At 35.1% G+C, this 24,059-nt stretch overlaps 1 protein-coding gene across 3 annotated transcripts in view; it reads right to left on the bottom strand.

Annotated features, from left to right (window-relative positions):
• Positions 1–9,916: 9,916 nt before the first annotated feature.
• LRRC40 (leucine rich repeat containing 40) overlaps positions 9,917–24,059 on the bottom strand; it is a 47,157-nt gene continuing 33,014 nt past the window's right edge. Inside the window, exons 11-15 of one of the 3 annotated variants that reach the window (XM_047870999.1) lie at positions 22,378–22,485; positions 18,440–18,550; positions 16,299–16,376; positions 13,584–13,750; positions 9,917–11,353 (exon numbers count right to left, since the gene is read on the bottom strand). In XM_047870999.1, coding sequence (XP_047726955.1) covers positions 11,340–11,353; positions 13,584–13,750; positions 16,299–16,376; positions 18,440–18,550; positions 22,378–22,485 — 478 coding nt within the window. In that variant the 3' untranslated portion in view covers positions 9,917–11,339. Of the gene's footprint in view, positions 11,354–13,564; positions 13,751–16,298; positions 16,377–18,439; positions 18,551–22,377; positions 22,486–24,059 lie in introns of all 3 variants that reach the window. The other 2 variants (XM_047870998.1, XM_047871000.1) reach the window with 2 other exon arrangements.

The following is a 24,059-nucleotide window of genomic DNA, read 5'->3' as shown; positions in this document are numbered from 1 at the left end:
AACCCACCCTGCAAAGGAAACAAAACATATGTTTCATCCCAATAAGACCCTCCGTTTAAATTGCTGGATTCAAATCTGACATATACTGTCCTCATCTGTAGTTGCACAGATCCACATACATTTTAGGAACATGTCTGCAGTTAGGAAGAGCTGCCACTAGATGGAGCCCTTATATCTATATTCTATATCCAAATCCTGGCAATTCTCTAGTTTGGATTACCACTCTCGACAGTCCATTCTCATACCTGTTATGCTGATGTACCTGTGAATAAGTAAGTGTTAATAAATTGCTGATGAAACTTTTAACACCCATTTCTATACTCTTTTGAGACAATTAATTTGAAACAATGCTTTAAATTTAAACAATATAAGAAAACAAATGAAGAGCTTTGGGTTTATTTTAAGTAGTTTCTATATTTTTTACTAAACCTTTCTGCTTGTATCCCAATCATAAAGAGACCCAATCATAGGGCTCTCTCTAAGCCTCAGTGAATGTGTGATTTGAAGTTTTGATATCCCCAATTGTTCAGTTTAATTATTACATCCACCTTTTTAATAGTTATTCTCTAATCTCATTGTGATTTCCAAATATTTTGTGCCTATCTGCCATTATTGTAAGAAGCTTCCTTACAATGTGCTCATTCTCAATATGTAGAAAGATATTTGCCACAAATTATTTAAAATACATGTTTTTAAATGAGCTGTCTAAAACTTAAACATCAAGAAGTGTGCCTAGCATAGCCTTCCTTACACAGTTCTACAACTAGTTCAACCCAAATATGTGTGTATCTGTGTATGGCTTTATTTCCAGCTGATATCTGGCAGTAGCTAGGCATCTAATATAAACTCCTAACTTATCTGTGTAATTAGCATAATATAATCAGATTGTACCTTATTATAAAGGGAATAAGGAATGTATTTCAAAAGATTTCTCATTAAGTGATAATCAGATTCAAAAGGTAGTTTAAAATCTTCCCCACCTCCCTTCTTTCAGTCAGAATGTCTGGGTATTGAAGACAGAGAGCCTCTGGCAGTTTGGGTGACATTGTCCTCAAGCTGTTTTGATTCTTAAATATTTGGAACTTCAGAGTGTCTGATGGCTCGATCATAGTTTTAAAACCCAAATATTTCTGTTTGCTGCTTCTAAGCTAATTATATCCTCACCCTCACAACTTAGCCAGCACCCTTGTATGGGACTCTCTTTTGCTAATTCCATCGGTCCTATTTATTTGTGGGTTCATGGTTTCTCTTAAAACCATTTAATCTTTTCTTCTTCCAACCCCAAGCAAAAATAGAAGGAAAACAAGTTCTTCTTTCCCGAAGTCTATGTAAAACTACTTAAATCCTCTGGTGTTTTCCTCCAAAGGAAACCATTTCCTTCTGGCCCCCTGATCGGGAACCACTAATACAGTGCACTCTTAGGGAATTCATTCAACCTTCTTTGGGGACTAGTCTTTGAATACAATTCTTCAGCCATACTTGTGGTGTCATTCAACTTAGCAATAAGTATTTTGCACTTGATAGAATCACACAGCCTTGTTATGATCAAGACAGATTTCTCTAGCAGGCCATCTCTATGATATGTTCTTTATAAAACCATGAAGGCTGCTGGCAAACATTATAGATATAGGTTTGTGGCCATTTCCCAGGGAAATTTAAACTTGGGACTCTGTGTCTCACACGCACGTGCACACACACACACATACACACACAGGTCAATCATTTTTTAGGTTTTCACTTATTTCTGAAAAATGATATTTACTATCCCTGTGATCTAGGGACCCAAATCATCATAAACCACTCAAAGGTAAAATACTATAACTTCTTTTATTTTTTAAACTTTCCATAAATATCTACAGCATCTTCACCTACACCCTCACAATATATACCCATATTTAGAGCATTCACCCAGGTCTGTGTATCTAGCTTCAAGAGCTGTTAAAGCATTTTTCTCTAAGTGTTCCTCTGGACCACCCTAAGATTTCATCTCTGGACAATCTATGTGTTTATTCTTTTAAAAAAGTTATCAGTAATTAAAACAGTTTGTGTTGCTGTATATGCAATTTAATCAACAAATATTGATGAGCAAAGGATTTTGAGGACAATGGGAGATATAAATAAGCCACAGTGCCCCCTCTCAAGAAACAGTGTAGTGGGGAAACAGACACAGAAAGCCTAATAAATGGTACTGTGTAGGTACAAAACATGAGGGGAGAATGGAGCACAGTGTATTATCACCTTCTCTCCTCCTCTAATAAGATGGCGAAAGCTTCCTTTCACCTTTTTGTTTTAACATAATATGAATGAGGAATATTTTTCTATTTCCTTAGGAAGAAGGCAGGCTCCTGTCCCTCATAGATATCCTTTTCCAAAAAGGACAATGTCTCAGGTTAATGGAAATAACTGTAGTCCTCCTCTTGAATGAACCATATCAGGGAGGGATAGTCTCTAGGCTAGCTGAGTTCTGGCTTTCCACTTTCTCTTGGCTTTGTCCTTCCAAGGGGTTGTCCCTTAAGGGCCAAAGTCAGAGGGGCTGAAGGACTCAATGGCAGCTCCTGTTTCCTGGAGAGAGAGAGTACTGAAGCTTGGCAACAAAGGCCTAATGTGCCGCTTGAAGAGATCAGTCTGAAGAAAGGAGAGAATAGAATGGTGAACGTTTGCTGTCTCTTGAAATTTTGCTTTAAAGTATTTCATTTGTATTTTAAACACAATTAATTCTGGTAGACCTGCATAGTCTAAATATTTATATACTTACATAAAGGAAAAGATCACACTCTTTAGTATTAGCAAACACCTCACCATTAGGGGGATGCTTTGTGTTTAGGAACAGAACAGGACTCATTAGAATTCAGTACGAAAAGCAACTTGAAGAGCACCTATAATGAAATTTTCTAGGAAGCAAAAAACCAGAGAGTGGCTGGACAGAATGACTAGCAGATACAGATGCGCGCTGTCCAGAGAGATAGACAGCGGAGGTGCTATGGGGCCCATCCCCAGACCCTTCTCTAAGGTCCTTCAGCATCGGCAATTTCACCTGGCAACATCTCTAAGCACTCAGCTGTGGCAGCCATCTAAATTCCCGTAAGTTATATCCTGAGGGGAAAATCTTGTCAGTGACTACTACATTGGCAAGAGAAAGAGAGATACGGTTTTACATCCAACAAAATCCCAGCGTTTTTGTTTGTTCTTTGAGGTTAACGTGAAGGCTTTTATTTATTTTACTCTGGTTGGATTGAGCCTAGAGGTAGAACAGCAACTATATAATCAAGGTGGGTTCAAAAAGTATATGAGTTCAACCATGGTCTGGAAAATTAGTTGCCATTTGGAGACGAAGTGGTGGGTTTTACCTTAGAGCAATTTAGTGTCTTTGTGCACCGACTTAGAAAATATAAGTTTATTAAAACTATGCAATGGATTGTGAAGCATGGAGTTAGTGCGTCTTCAATACTTAGTGGGTTTCTGATCCTCAAGTACCACTTTGGACATAGTGCTGGAGATGAAGTTTGAAAAGTATTGGAAAAAGCCCGGTATCCACATATATTCAGTGGCCAACATGAAAAAAGCCACATTTTTTTTCACTATTAAATTGAACTGTTTATTTATTTAACAGCTATGGAGTGTGATGCTCTTCTTTTTTAGTTTTTGTTTTTAATAAAAATTGTATATTTGAGGTGTATAACATGATGATTCAATATACAAATACGTTAGCGAATTATACTACAGTCAAGCTAATTAACTCATCTCCTCACATAGCTACCTTTTTTGTGTGTGTCTGGTGAGAGCCCCTGAAATCTACCATTTAGGTGATCTCCAGTATTTAATATGATTTTATCAGCTACAGTCCGCATGCTGTACTCTAGACTTATTCCTCACATTCCTACTATGCAAATACCATCATTCCACCCATAAGACAGCTTTTATATTTCCAAACTGTTGTGAGAGATGAAAGCAATACAAGTCCTAATATTGGCAAGAGTGGTTCTTTTGTGAACTGTATACTCAACTGTATGCAAAACTAGAGGAAACTCTGTAAAAGTTGTGTCTCTAACTCCTTAGCTTTCGTGATAGAGCAGGGAATCACTTACACAACCTCAAAGAAAATGGAGAGGAAAAACCAAACTGATTAAAATATTTGAAGGCATCAAATTTAAATTCTCAATACATCATGACATTTGTTAGGACAGTTTTTTAAATTGGCTGAAGAATGAATGGATGTGGTAAAACTATTAAATACAAAAGTGTCAGAGGTGGCCTCCCAGCCTGGAGGAGCTGAAGTTTGTCTAAGAAAAGATCTCCCAGTGAGACAATCAGTACAAAGTCACAGAAAAAGCTAATCGTTTTAGTTTAATCCAGAACAGTTAGTATTCCTCCAGGCATCTGCTGCCTGATTTCAGAGACCATATTAGAAATGAAAAGAAGCAGTGTCGTATTTATGACATGTCAAATTCAAAGGCATAGCTGCTTGTGAAGGCCCTGTTATGCTTTGTTCACCTCAGAAAGAGATGTGCTTACCTGTCTGTCCCTCGTACAAAGCAGTCCTGCATGTGACTGTAAAGATTAGTCCTGTGTCAGGTCATTGTAATGCCCCCTCCCTGCAAAAATCAACCATAGATGTCTCCAATCCTGAAATTCACTGGAATATTTATATCAGAAATTATTTTAGCGTAAGCAAGATCACTGTACTCAAATCTCGGTTTATCAAGTTTGCGTCCAACTCTGCAAGTGGAGGAAAATTCAGGCATTTTATTGGATTTCAGAATTCTCCAAGAACTCTTGAGAAAACAGAAATTAATAGGCTTTTGGCATTTCAAGAACCCATTGCTGAGATTATCAGAGGCTTCAGTAAGAAACTCACACAGAACAGTAAATCATTAGTAAATAAACATTTCTAGTGAAATCTATCTCCAGTGTACTTAGCACTGTGCAAAGATCATATTTTATCCAGACCATTTGCAATTAGATGTACCCTAAAGACAGCTATCCAACAATGGCTTGTCTCCTACTTCCTGGATGGTGTTTCTAGTTTTTAATGTGTGTGTGTGTTGGGAGGGCGGGTCAGGGGAAGGGTGTCACTACCACTTGAAAATTAGCTTTCCGGGAAGGATCCAATCGAGTCATCTACACTGTGACTTTCCCTCATCTCCTCAGGACAACTGCATTTAAATATGGGCCAAAAGCTTAAGTCACAGGAACGAGGCATTAATCGTTGGATTTCAGAAAATAGCCTTTTGGGAAGCTTAAGGGACACAATGGTGCAGTCTCCCTAGAACCTCTGAAAGTACAATGTGTACGTCTGCCTTCCTCAGATTAGGTGGATGCTTCAAGTCCTGGTTGAAGATTGCCCTGGAGTCCTAGAGTCTGGTTTGATCAGTTTATGATCAACTCCAGAATGACAGAGGCATATACATAGAGAGGACTTGTATTGGGTGAAGTGAAATAATTATTTCCTTAATGAAAAACTAATCTAAATTCTAGGTTACAGTAGCTGCTTGTTGGGGGCTGGCAACCACAAATTTAAAGTTGTGATTTTTTTTTTTTTTAATATTCAGGAATGTGTTTCAAGCAATAATATATTAGGTGTGCAATACTTTCATCAGGTAGATTGTCCTGGCTTTGGAAAGGCAAGAAGAAAATTGTTATGGCAGTCTGCTTTTATTTTTCAGGTTAAGCATGGACATGCCTTTTGAGGGCAGCTTTGATCATATGGTTAACTTGACGTTTGGACTGACGAGTTTAACCTCACCAGGGATGGGACTGGATTTGAGTCCCCCTTGTCCAAACTACAACACGCTTACTGCCTTCTCCCCCGCATCCCCCACATCTCAGCCTCCAGGATCAGCTACAAACAAGGCATTTTGTCCATTTTCATTGGTCTGGCCACCCGAGGAACATCCTGTTTCTTTAAATCCCCAGTGCTCAAATTGCCATGTAGAAACCAACTCCCTATCAATTTTCTCCACATTTAATCCTCAGCTCCTTGTCATATTTTCATTTTTCTGCATTGGTTCCCATGGTAACGAGTCTATTGGCAGAGAAAGTGTGACTCTGCTTTTAGCCTTCCACACAATACAAAATCCTTCTAGTGATCCTTGGGCAAGTGTCATACTAAAAGGCAGGAAGAGACTACAGTTCCCTAGGCTAATGCCTCTAATCCCTTACCCTACTGCATTTACTTCCCACCTATCCCCAAACCAGACCCACGGCCCAGAATCCCTTCACCTTTTGATACGAGTATTCAAAGCGCGCCCCCCCCCCCCAACCAACTACAGATGCAAGGATTGAACCTTTTGTTCAGATGGCTTCCTCTTCTAAGTGCCAGTAATTTAACTGACATAAATGTATAGTTGATGGCAGTGGCCATTTGAAGGCAACATGGGAGAAGCAACTTGCACTCATTTTTCTACGAAATATCCTCAGTATGCATCTAAGATGTATACAGACCAGGGAATAAGTATGTCCTGAATGGAGCCTTAGGTCAGTGTCTAATGTTAGGGATGGGGACATTTAAACAGATTTTCTCCTGACTAGTTAGTGGCACATCAAGGGAAGCCAAGGAGTCATCCCAGAGGACGGAGCTCCTGAGGAAGAGGAAGAGATAACAAAGATGTAGATGAGTAAAGAAAACATTGTAACTGGTGGCTGAATGTGGGCAAGGGAGCTTCAACTGGCACAATTCAGGGTTCGAGTAGGGAAAAGGTAAGAAAACCATTGAAAGCTAAGGAAATGGAGCATAGAGAAAAAAGGAGTTTTTGAGCTGTCTGCAGAAAGGGAGGGAGCCTGCAAATGAGAGAATAGCTTTACGCAGACTTTGGCCCAACTGCATCTACAAAATATTTTTCCAAGTAATGTTTCTCTTAATAACAGATTATATTTTGTTTTGAATTTTAGAATTCCATTGTGGCTTGGCAGTTAGTTATATGCCTAGCAACCCCAAATCTCCTATGTCCTCAATATTTAGAAAAAAATCAGGAACTGTTCATCAGAAATTAAACAGTCCTCATGCTGAATGTGCTTTTTATTTATTTTTTGAAAAGTTAATGAATTCAGGGGAATGAAAATAGATGTTAGAAGTAAAAATGTGGGTATCTATACTTAAGAAAATTATCAAATGTAAGTGATCTCTTTTTTCGTTGGGTCTTATAAAATATGTGATACTTAAGCACATTGAAGTTTTCAAGTCAGCTGATAATATTGTACAAAGGTATTTTTGGCCCTTTAAAGGTTATTTTCCTACATTAAGAAAAGTTTTCTTACACTAAAAACTTTTTATTGTGACTCAGGTTTTGTGTCTTTGTATAGACACACATATGTAGGTGTTTTTCTTTGCACACTTGTTTTGCACAGGTAAAGCAATGAAATTAATGCCCAGGTATGCAGGTCAACTGACTTTTATGATAGCTAGATTAATGAAGGTATTTGATGAATGGACAAAAGCAATCATATTATAACTCTTTGTATCTTTCCATCTCTCTTCCCCTTCCCCAGCACTCTACTAAAGAACATCTCTTATTTAGTCAGGAAATCTTATGTAATTTTTTGGAAAGTCCACAGGAAAACCAAGTTGCAAGTCTCAGGCAGATAGAACATAAAACAGTTCCATATTTGTTAGAATGATCATTAGTTTTCAGAATGTAGTGCCAGAATCAATTCCATATTCAATACTTGTAGTCTTTCCTTGCAGAGGACTCTTACTGGTCTTGAATGTGGAAAAGGCATCTGTTCAGGGCAGTGAGTAGTGTTGTCTGTTAAGTTTTACTCTGGTAATTTGGTTTTAGCTTTGATGACACCTAGTGTCAATGGAATGCAATAAATGTTTTATACCGCTTTATGATGTTTAGGTATTTCCCTTTAACACCCTCAACTACATTTTTCTCCTTGAAAACACAAGCCTTACTGTTTTCTGTTTGAAATGAAGAGAAAGATAATAGATAGGCAGATAAGCTGGATATTTTTGTCTCAAAGCCAGTCAAGTTTCTCTTTGTACTCAGCATAGAGAAGGGACTAAAGGAAGCTTAAGGACAATGGCACTGTCCTCATATAAAAGAGCAATTTTTTCCTAGTTAAAAAATCAGAGGTGAATCTACCAAATTGTTTGCAAATTTCAAAGACCATCTCAAATAACCTTGCAAAAGTAAGGCTGCAAGTACTATAGTTTCATTTTCCCACTGTATAACCACCTAAGGGCACCCTCCCCACCCAGCTGCATATAAGTAAAACATAAGGTGAACTATGGTCTCTTTCTACTCAGAAAAGAAATATTAACAGCAGCAATTCTAAATAGACAGTGCTAGACTTTTAATTGGTCTGTAAAGAATTATAAGTAAAAGGATACTAGATGCAGGTTTTTAGAATTTTAAGTACCCATGAAAATTATTCTTTCATTCCTAAACTACTTGACAGTTGATTACTTTGGACCTTAGTTACTTGGAGGGACACAGTCCTTTTATTACTATATAAAAAAGTTCTAATTCCACCTATGTATATTAATATTTTTCCATATGCTAAACACATGCACACACATATAAACTGTCCATTTTTCCTTTGAGAGCATATAATCAGCTAGTGAAATATTTCACTCTTCCATTTAAGGTTTAAGAAAAATTCCTATGCAGTGATGCAACACTGGGCCACTATTTTAGTAAGATGAAGACAGTCTCTAGACTCATTCTTTTTCAACATCTGACTTCACTACCATATGTGCAGCACAACAGTGACATCTTAAGGCCAAGTAACTAGAATTCCTTTAGCCAGAGAATTGGGATCTGTTTTCAAAGAAATTTCATTACGTTATCAAGTAGTTTTCAAGTTCACAGTTTGCAACTGGTAGATCTTTATAAATGCTTCTTTATGACTTCTTTTGCAGTCTTTGTGAACATTTTAATGTGCACTGGTAAACACTAACATTTTACATAGACATATTGTATATTAATGCATGCATTTCATTGCATAGTTTATTGACACTCCCCTTGTAAAGCTTTTATGGAAGAAGCAACAAGCCACAGCAGTATAGCAAAAGAGGCTTAATCTTTATAAATTGGGGCCTTTTCTGTCTCTTTGCTAGGCTAGGTGGCTGTATACAAATTCGGGTGGGAGGGGCAGGAAACACCTCTTAACATTTAAGGTTTTCTACATGGGTGAACTGTAGCCAATTCAAAACAAATTGCTTACTTTAATAACAAATTTTACCATTTTATAAAAAACAATTAAATCATGACATGTTTAATTGAAATGGCTGTATTGTAATTAATATTTTGAGATAATTGTGATTTTGAGCTTAAATTATATATAAAAAGTTGTCATTTTTGTATGTGTTAACAAACTGTATCACAATTAACAGTACTTTTTAGTTGAACTACATATTGATGTAAATAAAAACTGAATGAAGACATATTTACTACTTTATTAACATAGATTGTGAATGTACTTAATGGTTTTTTTCTTTTGCAGTATAAGACCATAATGACCTTGAAAGCTGCTTCATTTTATGTGCAAAGGAGTCCTATGAATCTATATTTTAAATTTACTGAATCAGTGAAATTACTTTGTCAGTTAATTTGCAAATGCAAGCTGTATTCTCCAGTTTATTTTATGTACTGACACTAATTGGTAAAGGTGTACAATGTGATTAGAATGCATTTTGAAGATGCTTTCTGTACAGATACAAAATACAGGGACTAAAATAATGCTGTGCAGTGTATAGCAGAGCCATTTTTCGGCTTTGGTGTACTCAACTTTTTCAGTATTTAAAAACGTGTTTTGAATAACATAAAAGTCTCTTTATTGTATAAATAATAAAATGTCACCTTATTGTAAAGTGTCTTTTGTTTAATATCAAAGCCGATTTCTTAGCCACAGAGTTGTAGTGTGAAAAAGGCATGTTTCTTTTAAACCAAAAACATAACCATTATAAGCAATATTTGAAAAATGTAACTTTTATTACGGACATGTAGCTATTTATCCTTATTGGCAATGTTTTGTTTTGTTTTGTTTTGTTTTCCCATAATATGAGCATGCCACAATCACTCAAAAGCTAGCTAGCTACCTACCTACCTACCTGTCTATATAAATTAATAGACATTCTGTTGACTGGCTACTTAATAGATTCACATGGTAAGTTTCATAATGACTGATCAGCCTACTTCTGGTATTTTTGGTGTAAATAAAAATGTTTATATTTTATTTTTTACTAAATCAAGTTAACCTATAACAAATTCCCTTTCAGAAAATTACCACATTAACTATAGGTTCAGTCTTATGAAGATTAGAAGCAAATTTGAAAAGTAAGGCTCTAGAAATAAAAAAAATGCACGAGGTTGGGTTAGAACACACCAAAAGAGTAGGTTATGTGTACAAATACCTAAGTAAGTATTTAAGAAAGTACAGGTCAAGATTTCATTGCAGTATATGTTGTTAGTTATTTTCTGCTGCTGATAACTATAGAATTAATAAAATAAGGTCTTCAGGACTTTAAAAAGAACAAAAGTTATTTTTAAACACTCATACTTGGGAGATAAAAATATGCAGATCCAATCTCTTTAAATTTTTTGAATCCAGAAGTACTGGATTATATTAGTACAGAGAAATAGACATATTGTATATTAATACATGCATTTCATTGCAAGTTTTAAATTCAAAATTGTGAGAAAAATTATAACACTTTTACTGTTTTCTCTACCAGTAACTACACTTCATGTAGCATTTCTGACAAAATGGTTTCATAAGATATGGGGAAAAGGCTAGAAAAGAAACATTTCAACTAGATTAAAACAAAAACAAGACAGTGAATATTAATTTAAAATTTATACCAAGACTAACCGTATCACATAAGTCTTATCATGGGTAAGAAAAAGTCTTATTTTTTTAAACACCAAAGAACAGTTTTGAATAAAATTCAATCCAATTTTATATCTAACAAAAAGGTAGAAATTAGATGGTCATATTCAAATTCATTGGTCACATTATATGTAACACAATGAGAAATGGGGAGAAAAAACCCACTTCTACAAAAATGCTTTATCATTATAAAAATATTAAACTACATTAAATAAAAATTCACATCTGAAGAAACTGTTATCTTATAAGGAATGAAAGTAAGATAAATCTTATGCAAAACAATCAGAATAAATGCATTAACACTGTATGTGGTTATCACCATTATAAATGCACACGATACCTTAGAAAAACATTACTTATCAATGTTAAGAAGTCTAAGAATGAACATGATCAAGATTATAAAACAACTCCAATTTAAGTAGGAATCCGGTCTCTCAAATATTCCAGAATAGCAGCTGTTCCTTTCATTAATATGGCTGGTCGAGGAACACGGAATGGATTTCCATCTAGCAGTAATGTTCTAAACAAAAGAGAGAATTAAGAATTTCAACATTTTCCATTAGGAAGGCTTTTATTCTAACTTCATTTGCAACTTTATACATAAAATGTGTGTATTATTTTCTACTTGTCCCTTTTCAAATCTAAGCATTTCAATAGTTGGAATTAGAACTACAATAATAACCCAAACAACATTAACTGAACACTTATTATATGAAAGGTATTGTGTTGAGTAATTTATATTCACTGACTCTCTTAATCACCTTACAACCCTATGATCTAGACAGCATTAATATTCCTATCTAATAGATAAGGAAGCATAAATCCTGAGGAGTAAGAAAGACATATCCAAGATCATTCAGCTACTAAACAGAGGAGCTGTGACAGGAACCCCCATTTTACCCATCCTCTTCTCAATCTTATAATGATCATATACAACATGGTTCAATTATATTTACACATTAGAATGAGCATACTGACAAGTACACATACCAAGGACTATAATATAATCCACATATCCCACTTCCACCCTGAGAAACATTAACACGTGTCTGCTCTCCACCTCCCTTGACCAGATACACATACAAAATCTATTCACATGTTCTGAAATGAGGTTTAATTTGAGATTTGAGTGCTGTTTGATTTGTTTCTTTATATAATTAATGAAATAAATTATAAAATAAAGAGACTTTTATTTTAATTTTCAACCATAGGTGTGTAAATAAAGTCAAACGATTCACACCATATTATACAGTAGATCTAAATTACATCGTCAGTATTTCTATGGTCCATGGGGATTCTTTTAAAGGCTGTTTTCTTAATTTATAAAAAGGAGTTCATTACAGTCAATCCTCCTTATTCACAGACTCCTTATGCACTAACTTGCCTATCATCAAAATTTATCAGTAACCCCAAATCAATACTCATGGCACTTTCGAGGTCATTTTTGGATATTGCACAGGGCAGCAAAAAATTTGAGTCAATCAATAAGCACATTCTCAGCTGAGGTTAAACAGGTGATGTTCTCCCTTCTTGTGTCAGTTCTCATACTGTAATCAAGTGTCCTTTCTGTAGTCTACTTAGTACAACATTTTTTGCATTTTTGTACTTTGTGTTGGTGATCTCACTGTTTAAAATTGGCCTGCCAAGTAAGGACTCAAGTGTTGTCCAGTTTCCCTAAACACAAGAAGACTATCGTGTGCCTTACAGAGAAAATACATATGTCAGATAAGCTTCATTCAGGCATGAATTATAGTATTATTTGGCCATAGTTAAATGTTAATGAATAAATAACATGAAATACAGAAACACACAGAGAACAAGGTTATGTATTGACTGGTTCATGAAAATGTGACCAGAGGCTCAAAAGAACCTAACTCGATACTTCCCCAGCAGAAATGGCTCAGTATTCATGAATTTGGTGTTCACAGAGACTTTATAGAATACAAACTACAGCAAATGACGAGAACCAACAGTACTTTACTCTTACATGCACTAATACGAGGTACCAAAGCAGATGCCAGTGCATCCTAGTAAAATATGCCAAGCCATCATCAGTTTCAATAAATTACTTCTGAAACATTCTGCTTAAGCACTTGGCTTTCTGTTGACATCTCAAACTCACTTTCTATTTATTTAACCAGCACTTATTGGGTGCTTACTGTGTTCTAGGCACTGGGACAACTCTTTTTCTAAAGGAGGTAAAAGAAATGGTATAAATGAGTCCAAACAAATCAGGATGGAAAATCAGAGGAGGGACTAACTGCTTGGAGAAGCGAGAAAGTTTTCAAAGATGATACTTAGGTTGATTGCTGATAAAAGCAGGGTAAAGGCATTTGAGACTAAGGTAACAGCTAACACAAAGAATAAGGAAAACCATGCTGGGCTTGAAATACATGGTGACAGTCTGTAACAAATTCTGAAAAACCTTACATGCACAACTGACATTTTTACACAGTGGAGTTTCAAGTTAGACATATATATAGTGATGACAAAAGTATCAGAAAACAGTTACTACACTATATTATACCATATAAGCAAAGCTAAAAAAATATATATTTGCTAAAACCTGAAAAGCACAATTGGTATTCTGGATTTTGTGACCTGTTATTTTTAATACAACATCAATTTTTTTACTTCAACTGTCCTGCAAAAGTACCTCAATAAGAGAGAAAAAAAAATCCTTACAAATCAATAAAATCAATGGAAAACTCTAGTAGAATGGTGTAGCTACCTTAAGTTCACACAATTACCAAGCTCTGGTGGAATCTGAAGTAGGTCATTATTTTGAAGGTCCAATGTGATCAGCTTTTCCATTGCCTTCATTTTCTGAGGGTCCACAGATCCAACCTGATTGTTACTAATCAAAATTGTTTCAAGTGTGGGGATGTGATACAGAACTTCAGGTAGTATTTTGAACCTATTAAAATATGAACAGAACACCTAATATATTGGGATCAGGGCAAAAGCATTCTTTCAAATAGATTATCTTAAGTCTATTATCATGATGTAGTTTTCTTTAGTGTAATTTATTTTGTATTTGGTATAAGTCCTCTATCCCAATTTTCAAGAAAATGAACTGATTTTGGAAACCTTGAAATATATGTTAAGTGGACAGACTTGTAACACTTTCTACTTATTGTGTAAATCCAACAATGTTTTTCTCCCATGTTTTTCTCTTCACATTTAAGAAACCAGGAAATCCTTCTGAGATTCTCTATAAAATGTCTCCATGTAGGTATTATTCCTTAGCTCATTTTTACTTCTTATGAGACAGAATTACTGCCAATGTTTTAAGTAAATGTTAGAGATTTGTATTTTGCTTTGATGAAGCTTCCAAATGAGTGTATTCTTGGTTCTTCAAAAGATGACAGACTAACATAGCCTGCTGCTTCCTCATCCAAAGCAACACTGAAGATGCCACAAGAAAGAAGGGAAGGCTGACAGCTCTCAGCAATTAATGCAACATTATTGAGGATCTTTTGGGGGACAGTGGCTGGTTTGGTTTCAGTGTGAGATAAACTGTGTCATGGACTAGAAATGACAAGGGATGGGCTGAAGGACAGTTTTATAGTTGTGGCCTTTTTACTTCCACATACAGGCCTTCTTTTGCTGCCTTGACGTAGAAAAAGAGAAAGAAAGAATGAAAGAAAGAAAGAAAGAAAGAAGAAAAGAAGAGAGAGATGGAGGGAGGGAGGGAGGAAAGGGGGTAAGGGAGAGAGGAAGAAAGAAAAGATGAGAAAAGGAAAGAAAAGAAGAGAAAGACTAGCAAAGGTAAACTCAAGGCAGCTCTGAAGTTCCAGAGGGACTGGCGAGTGAATAACTAGGAGCACAGATGGACTGAACAGCCCGTAAGCGGTCCTTCCTCTTTTTCCACACCAATGCATGAAGAAGCTAATTTAAAAAGGTGTAGCTCACCTGTTCACACAGAAGTTAGGTTAGCTTTTGCCATCTCCCCACAGACGTTACTTGACAGTGTGATTGACAGCTCAATAGAAAACTTAATAGAGAACTGATAGTTTGATTCACAAATAAAAATTAGCAGAGATCCAAGAAGTGGATATATTTTTAAATAATGACAATAATGATATCACTGTTGACCTACACATGAGAAAGCATGAGCAATAATGAAGCAGACAGGACAAAAATTTAAAGAGGCAGTATTTTAGTTACATCACTGTGCCTTAGCCTTGTCAACTGCAAATGAGGAATAATAATAGTACTAAACTTACACACTTGTTATAAGGACTAAATAATTCTATTTCAGCTGGAATACAGTAAGTAAATGTTAGCTATTAATATTTAGATTGTTAGCAGAAACACTTTCATCATAGGAAACACTATGACATAGTTGTTAAGAGGCCAACTCGTGGAGGCAAACCACCTGGGCTCAAACCCCAGATCTATTACTTACTATTTATGTGAACCTTAGGTGAGTTACTTAACTTCTAATCCTTGATTTTTAAGTGAACATAGTAATACAGAACTATAATGACAGAAACCACCTTTTCTGAGGATTAAATGAGATGTATGTACTTAGTCTTCTATCAGCAGATAATAAGTTCCCATTAAATATTAGTTTCTCTTCTTTTTTAAATGACTTTATTTATTTATTTAGAAAGACACAGAGAGAGAGAGAAGAGTGTGCAAGTAGGGAAGGAGCAGAGAGAGAGGGAGAGAGAGAATCCCAAGCAGGCTCTCTGCTATCAATGTACAGCCTGATGAGGGGCTCAAACCCACAAACCATGAGATCATGACCTAAGCCTAAATCCAAAGTTGGAGGCTTAAATGACTGAGCTACTTATGTGCCCCAATATTAGCTACTCTTAATTATTAGCAGTATCTTTATAGTGTTTGCAGAATAAAATCTATTATTTAGTATATAAATCCCTCAGAGGGCCTGCTACTGCTTATATGCCAAACTTCATTTGTTACTTCTACTTCTCTAGTCCCTTACTTTATGGTCTGATCCATATCAAACTGCTTGACATGTCCCAAACACAAAGTGTTCTCACATTTTTGTGCCTTAGTACATGTTATTTACTCCACCTTGGATGCCCTATCCCTGTGTGTCTGGCCAACATCTAATTTTCAAGTCTTACTTTCAATGCTGTCTCCTCCACCTTCAAGCAATCTCGGGAAATACATTTACCTATGCACTGTGTTTTCCCTATAACAATTATAATTATTTATTTGCATATCTGTCTTCCTACTGGGCTGTAAGTTTCAGTTTCTTAAAATTGTTAAAAGGAACAAAATGTATACTAGACATCAGCTGTGAAAATTCTAAGAAAGCAATATCACTTTTTAATTCTAAGTAGAATAAAGTGAAAATAGACCTGAATATTTAAATAAAGTAAACACATGGGGCTGTTTTATTTGGTTCTTTTAGCTGTATTCTCTAGTAAAACCTACAAATTCTCCACAGAAAAATCCTTAGTCATGGATTAGTCGGTTCTGTCTCTCACCTGTTAAAGGAAAGATTAATTGTTTGTAGTCTTATCAGTGATTCCATTTCTTCAGGCAAAGAATTTAAAAAATTGTTCCTAAATTGGAAAAAAAAAAAAAGATGATTTACAAAGTTTGAAAATCTGTACAACTTTAATTTACACTTAAAGTGTTGATCAAACAAAAAAATTACGTAGCTTGGTTTCTCAGTCCTTGATCTATCTCATTAAAGCTAAGTCCTAAGAATTCTGAATTAGTCAGCTGTCTCAGGTATTTGATTTGTATGCCAAATCCTAATGCCAATATGCAACCAATTGATAAAACAACCAAGTCTTTAATAATAGATTTAACAGGGCAACACTGTAAACTAATTCCTTATCTCCTTTAAACTGAGCTCATCAATACTTCTCACAGATAGGGCCCTTGAGATCATGCCTATGAATATCACATTATTTGATTCCACAAATATTTGATTGGTGTTTAATACCTATATCTTGCACACAGACATGAAATTCTACTCCAAGCAGAAGTGTAAAATTATATGAAAAAAAAAAAAAAAAAGAAGGGAAAAGTAATGAGATTCTATGAATTTAGAAATTTGGAACTTTCTACCACATAGGCATTAAGCAAGTCCATTTCAACTCTAAGTTTATAATTTCAATTTGCACAATGCATATGGTTTTTTTTAGAATCTTATGATGAAACATGGCAGTAAACAGAATCGCATTTATTGTTGGAAGGATCTGGGAACAATGTTAAAAGAAAGGCTAATAAGAAGGTAGAAGGATTCTAGAAACTATATAATTACTAATAATAGAAAATATTTGTGAGAAAATTATATCCAACTAGATGGCTACCTATTAGCTGAATTTTTTCTAAATTTCTTTGCATTCCAAAGTCAAGCCTAATATGTTAAGTCATACTTTCTACACCTACGTTCTTTTTTTCTTTTCTCCGTACCTTTCTCCAGTTACAAAGACAGTTATTATTAAGTTGTACTGAATAACTCACTGGTGATTTCTATCCTTTTCCTAGAGTCATAAATACCTACTGATATCAGATATAAAGTGTATATTAGTCACTTAATTAGAAACCTAAAGGTATAGTTATAGACAATGGCATACACACACACACACACACACACACACACACACACACACACACACAAGAATGAGACAAAAGTATAGATAGCAAGAATGAGTACATGAATTCATTCTCTCTGAATTCATTAATTCTCCATTAATACTAAACTAAAATATGGTTTTACACTACTTTGCCAGTGTAACTACCAACTCAAAACAAGCAATTCTACATTTAATACGAGCAGAGTATTAGATTTGCTTTAATTCCATAAGAAAAAATAAAAAATGTCTCTATAGAAAGAATAGAGAATAAATTCTCAAACAGATATAACTTAGCTTGTTATTTGCCTATTATTTGAGCAGAATAAGAGGAGCTATGCCTTAAATAAACTAAAAGTACACCCAGTAACAGTATAGGAGTAGGAAGCCTAGAAAATAGAGATATAGCTTTCAAATAAATACTTAAAGCCCAAACAAATAAATGACTATCTACCCCTGAGCCATTTATTATTACCCTCAAAGAACTGTGACAATTCTGATGCTGTCTCTTCAATTTAGGACACATTTAAATTAAACTTCTTATTAGCACTGCAGGGCTTTAAATAGTTTCTTTCCTTTTGTTGCCACTCAGGCTGTTCTTTTTCTTTATTTCTGGCCTTGCACATTTAACATAATATTTGAAACCACAAAGGTTCTTTTTAAGAGAAGCCATCCTAGCTGCTGTGCCAGCAGAGGATTTTGACAGTTTTAATTTACTTTCAGGAAAGGAACAGTGTGAAACAAACACTTTCCATGTGTTATTTGTAACTTTGCTTACGTAGGAATTTAAAGAATGTGTTCATATTTTCTAATTTTTCAAATCATTATTTCTTATTTAACTTATAAACTGCCTACAAATGATAGATGTTTGATTAAATTATTTCCTAAATGCTTAATTTTAGACTTGTCCTAAAATGTTATTAATTACCTAAAGACCAATTTCCACGATTGGTTAGGAAATATGAGAGAAAGGGCAAATGTTAGGCAAAACTCAAAGACACATTATAATGAAAAAGTGAAGCAATAGTATCAATAAATACCTGAGATCTAAAAAAGTCAACTTTTGAAGCATGCATAAATCCAAGGATATGGAGGAAAGCCTATTAAAACTGAGATTGACATCAGAAACCATTTCCTTCAGTTCCACAATCCTGAAACAAAAATCATTTTAAAATTTTAGCCCTTGAATTTACTGTCAGAACTTCAAAACTATAAGCAGACCATAGGGGGGAAACTCTGATATAATTTTTGCTAATTAAGATTTTCTAGGGGCGCCTGGGTGGCTCAGTTGGTTATTGCCTGACTTTGGCTCAGGTCATGATGTTATGGCTCATGAGTTCAGGCCCTGCATTGGGCTCTGTGCTGATAGCTCAGAGCCTGGAGACTGCTTCAGATTCTGTGTCTCCCTTTCTCTCTGCCCTCTCCCACTCATGCTGTCTCACTCTCTCAAAAATAAATACATTAAAAATTAAAAAAGTAAAATAAAAAGATTTTCCGTAACTTTTACTTTTCTCACAAAATTTCAGTTTAGATGTGTATTCTATTATAGTAGTTTTCTTTAAAAAAATTTTTTTCCCAACGTTTTTATTTATTTTTGGGACAGAGACAGACAGAGCATGAACGAGGGAGGGGCAGAGAGAGAGGGAGACACAGGATCGGAAACAGGCTCCAGGCTCTGAGCCATCAGCCCAGAGCCCGACGCGGGGCTCGAACTCACGGACCGCGAGATCGTGACCTGGCTGAAGTCGGACGCTTAACCGACTGCGCCACCCAGGCGCCCCTATAGTAGTTTTCTTTTTAGACTGCATAATACAATATTCTCAGTATCTGAGTACTTCACAATCTTTGATATGTCAACATTTTCAAGTATAGTATTTTTTGTCCAAATTATCATTAATCATGAATGGAAGAAAACATTAAGTTAATTCCTAGGTTTGGTGTCACAACTAAGCAATTTAAGTCAAAGACTTAAATGTTTCTAAGCAAGCCTAATCAACATTAGTCATTTTAAAGCATGCTACTAACTATAAGAACAAAAAATGTTATATAAAATTTGCTTAGAGGGGCGCCTGGGTGGCGCAGTCGGTTAAGCGTCCGACTTCAGCCAGGTCACGATCTCCCGGTCCGGGAGTTCGAGCCCCGCGTCAGGCTCTGGGCTCATGGCTCAGAGCCTGGAGCCTGTTTCCGATCCTGTGTCTCCCTCTCTCTCTGCCCCTCCCCCGTTCATGCTCTGTCTCTCTCTGTCCCAAAAATAAATAAACGTTGAAAAAAAAAAAATTATAAAATTTGCTTAGAAATGTAAGTTAAGCTATAACTATAAATCATTTTTTTCTATTGTATTAGCAAACTGAAGAAAGAAAGAGTTATCAGCTGCTAAAGAAAGATGAGCTTGGTTAAGTAACTGATAAGAAAATTTGGGAAAGTTTTTGGATATTTGAATTGAGAGTCATACCCCTCTTAGGAATTCTCCTGGAAACCTGGCCTAAAGAAACAGAATGTTTTGCTTTACTTATTGCCATAATTAACCTATGGTATATAGATGAATTAGATTTTATTTTTATTATTATTTTTTTTAGAGAGCAATACAGAGTGCGAACAGGGTAAAAGGGCAGAGAGAGAGAGAGAGAGACAGAGAGACAGAGAGACAGAGAGAGAGAATCCCAAGCAGGCTCCACATTCACCATGGAGCTTGACACAGGGCTCAATCCCACAACCCTGGGATCATGACCCAAGCTGAAATCAAAGTCTGACGCTCAACTGACTGAGCCACCCAAGTGTCCACAGATAAATTAGATTTTAAAAGTAGTGTTTACAACATAGGGAAACACTTATGACATATAAACCAGCTGGGATACAAATGGTATATATAAATCTAAATGGGAAATAGCTTGAAATAAAACATGCCATGAATAGAATAAATCAGAATAAATCAATAAATAGAAATGATCTGTCCCTCATTTAGTTCAAATGTTTATGAATAAGTATTATTTTCATAATCAGGAAATAATATAGTGAAAACTGTGACTTGTGAAATAAAAATTTAAGAAAGAGGGAAAATGACTAAAACTCTAGATCAAGGTATGTCTCTACTATCTTTCTTCTTTGGCCCTCTAAATTGCTAAAAAAAAATATGAGGAAATAACAGAGGTAACAGAAAACCATACTGTTGTGCATACGAACAACCAGATTGTCGGGTAAAATGAAAAAGTAAGTTATAAGGTGATATCTTTTAACTCCTTCCATCTTCATTCCCAGTTTTGATCCAGGATCTCCAAGGCAAACTTATCCTGAGAGCAAATCTAAGTGCTTAGTTATTCTGTCAAATACACTCTGAGCCCTTTAAACAAGAGATGAACTAGTTCTCCTTTTGCAACAGAATCTCAAAGTTAATTGTCTTTTAAGATCTGTGTTCTCCGGGGTGCCTCATGGCTCAGTTGGTTAAGCATCCAACTTTTGGTTTCAGCTCAGGTCATGAGCTCATGGTTTGTGAGTTCAAGCCTCGTGTCAGGCTCTGTGCTGACAGTGCAGAACCTGCTTGGGATTCTCTCTCCCCCTCTCTCTCTGCCCCTCCCCTGCTTGTGATATCTCTCTCTCTCTCTCAAAAATAAACTTAAAAAAAAAAAATCTGCATTCTTCAAACTATGGTCTGTAAAATAGAAAGCAAGTTATACTTTGTCTGACTTTAAAAATTTTGAACATCTAAAAATTTTTTTTGGCAGTCAGATGAAAGCCATTTTATTTTCCCACTCTTTTTTTTTTTTTTTTCCTAATACTGAAGTGCTTACTAAGTGGTAGGCACTGGTTAAATGCTTTGTGGGGATTATGTCATTTAATTCTTATAAAACAAGGACTTTATGTCTTCACAGGTAGGAAAACTAAGAGCAGCTAGTTAACCTGTTCAAAGCCACACAGCTCACAGATCTGGGATATAGATATATGCAATGACTCCGCTGTCCAAGTTCTTTATCATTTCACCATTCTGTCTCCCATATTGTTGTTTTCATTGCAAGGTTACTTGTCAACTTTCTTTGGGTATACAGATTACTGTAAGCTAACAATCATTTTAAAAGTTCAATATCATAAGGGTGCCTGGGTGGCTCAGTCAGTTGAGAGTCCGACTCTTGGTTTCATGATCTCACACAATGAGTTTGAGCACTGCATCAGGCTCTGCTTTGATAGCAAGGAGCCCGCTTAGGATTCTGTGTCTTCCTTCCTCCCTGCTCCTCCCTGCTCGCACTTTCTCTCTCTCTCTCTCAAAAATAAATAAACATTAAAAAACATATATATATATATATATATATATATATATATATATATATAAATTAAAAGTTCAACATTATAGTAAACTAATTTTCTCTCATAACTTAAAGATTTTGCTATAATTAATATCAACAAGGATACACTGAATAATACAAAGTACAATGCACATGCACTAATATTCGGAAGTCAAGAATTCTTTTTTGGGAGGAAAATATTAATAGGATTCAATCTGTTTTGCTTTTACTATCAATGGAAAAATTCAGTGGCTTGGTAATTCATTAACATGAAGCTCAAAATGAAAATTCCTATTAAGCCACACGGACCTGGCTTTGGATGGTATCTTAAAAATGTTCTCTAATATTACATGGAAAAAGTAACTTATACTTTCAATAATTCTAACGACTACTTATAGGTATATTATATTATAGGTATAATAATTCTAATACCTATTTATATTATATCTAATACTTATCAGTAATTCTAATACCTAAAATTCTAATACCTATACCTGTACACCTCTCAGGACAAATGTTAATATGTCTCAGAGAATACTTAGGTGAATTTTGCTAAATCCTTCAAGACACATTAATGAAGAAAACTATACATATACTTTCAAGTTAAAAAAACTGTGAAAAATAATAATTCTTGGCACTGAGGTGCAAAAACCACTGAGAATGAGTCACAACTTAATAGAAATGACATGATGAGCAATTCTCACCTTTTAGGAATTTCACATAGCTGATTCTTACTGAAGTTAACAGAAGTGACAATGTTGCTTTTTACTGCGTCAAATACTTCATCAGGAATCAAAGTTGTTTGTTTATCACTAAATGGAAAATGGTTTAAAATGCATCATTCTTAACAGTCCAGGAAGATATGATTATTACTTTTCACTTTTAAAGGACTTTAAAGATTTTATAAGATTTGTCAAGGCAGTTGGCTATGAAGAACATTTTGAAGTTCTGTAAAGAATGGCACAAAAACCTGCCAACTCACAAAATGTTCACCATTAAGAATTCAGACAACATGTTGTATCATAATACATTGTATCATACCTTCTGAGCATTCACATACTCCATGTGAATAAAAACAGATATATCTTCAGAGTCTAAGATGCTTAGAAGCCATATAGTAAATGGACAGTAATCAGTAAATGGATTCCTCTACCTCAGAATAGAACTAAAGCTATAATTTTAAAACTGTTGTCATCAATTTTCTAAAAATCTCTAACAGGGACTATTTGCCAATTTTATGTGGTGTACAGTTAACTGCAAGGTAACAATAATTTTTTAAAAGTTCAACATTATACTAAACTGTTTTCTCATAACCTCAACCAATTTCTCCCTCCGTTAGCGTGTGACAAAGTAGACAGGATAGTGGCCTTCGACTAAACTATCCCTGGTCTTACTATTAAGGGAGCTTTGTAATCTACTTTCTCTTAGCCTCAGTTCTGTGAAATTGAATCTAAAGAGTTATTCATTGTTATGTGTGTCAGAAGTTTTGCAAATGTATAATGTATACTGTAAATAAATTTCCTTTTCAATTAAGCATACATTTAATCTTAAATGAAATATAGTAGTACTCTGACATTTGCAGATTTACTAATTTGTTGTTATAATTAGCCATTTACATTCTTCTTTTCCAATTTTCAATGCCTAATATGCCATCCACTTAAAATAATTGTTGATGGAATGCTAAATTAATGACTATATGGACAAGAAAACAATTATTACATATAATGTGTAATATGGAGGAACTTATAAGAAAGGCATTGTAATATAGATAGATAAAAAGACAGCCAAAATTTCAGTTTTTACGCCTTCGGCTTCTGCTTTCGGACCCTATTTTCTATTGTGCAGATGTAGCATTTTTATCTTTTCCATCAGAAATGCTCAAGTCACAGGGAACTGATTTAATCAAATGCTAAAGATTCACACTCTTAAAAAATTTAGTTCAAGGCATTTATGCCTTGAGATTGGGACTTCATTTATATTTTAAATGGAATACTCCTTTCCAGTTAAAGTCTCTGAGGAAAATAAATTACAATAAATTTAGAATCAAAACAATCTAAGATGTATGGTCTTCAGTGCTATCTTTATAACCCTTTTGTGATATCTGTGACTTTAAAAAGTGGGAATGGTTATCTTAAATAAAATTGTCTCAGTATTACTTTATAGAATGTTTGCAGGATTAAAAGCAACAGCATCTGTAAAATATCTAGTACAGTGCCCAGCATAGAATAGGGACTCAATAAATGGTACCCATTTATTGGATTGAAGGAATGGTGGAGGGAATAAAGGCAGAGAAAAAAGAAATTCTAAGGAGGAATCAAGTCTGTCTTATCAACATTTGGTGTATTATGACACCTAGCATAGGATTTGATACCTATTAGGTTCGAAA

This window comes from Prionailurus viverrinus, chromosome C1 (genome assembly GCF_022837055.1).
Source record: "Prionailurus viverrinus isolate Anna chromosome C1, UM_Priviv_1.0, whole genome shotgun sequence".
NCBI lineage: Eukaryota > Metazoa > Chordata > Mammalia > Carnivora > Felidae > Prionailurus > Prionailurus viverrinus.
The sequence above is the reverse complement of the archived record's forward strand: the minus strand, read 5'-3'. Positions and strand labels throughout refer to the sequence as shown.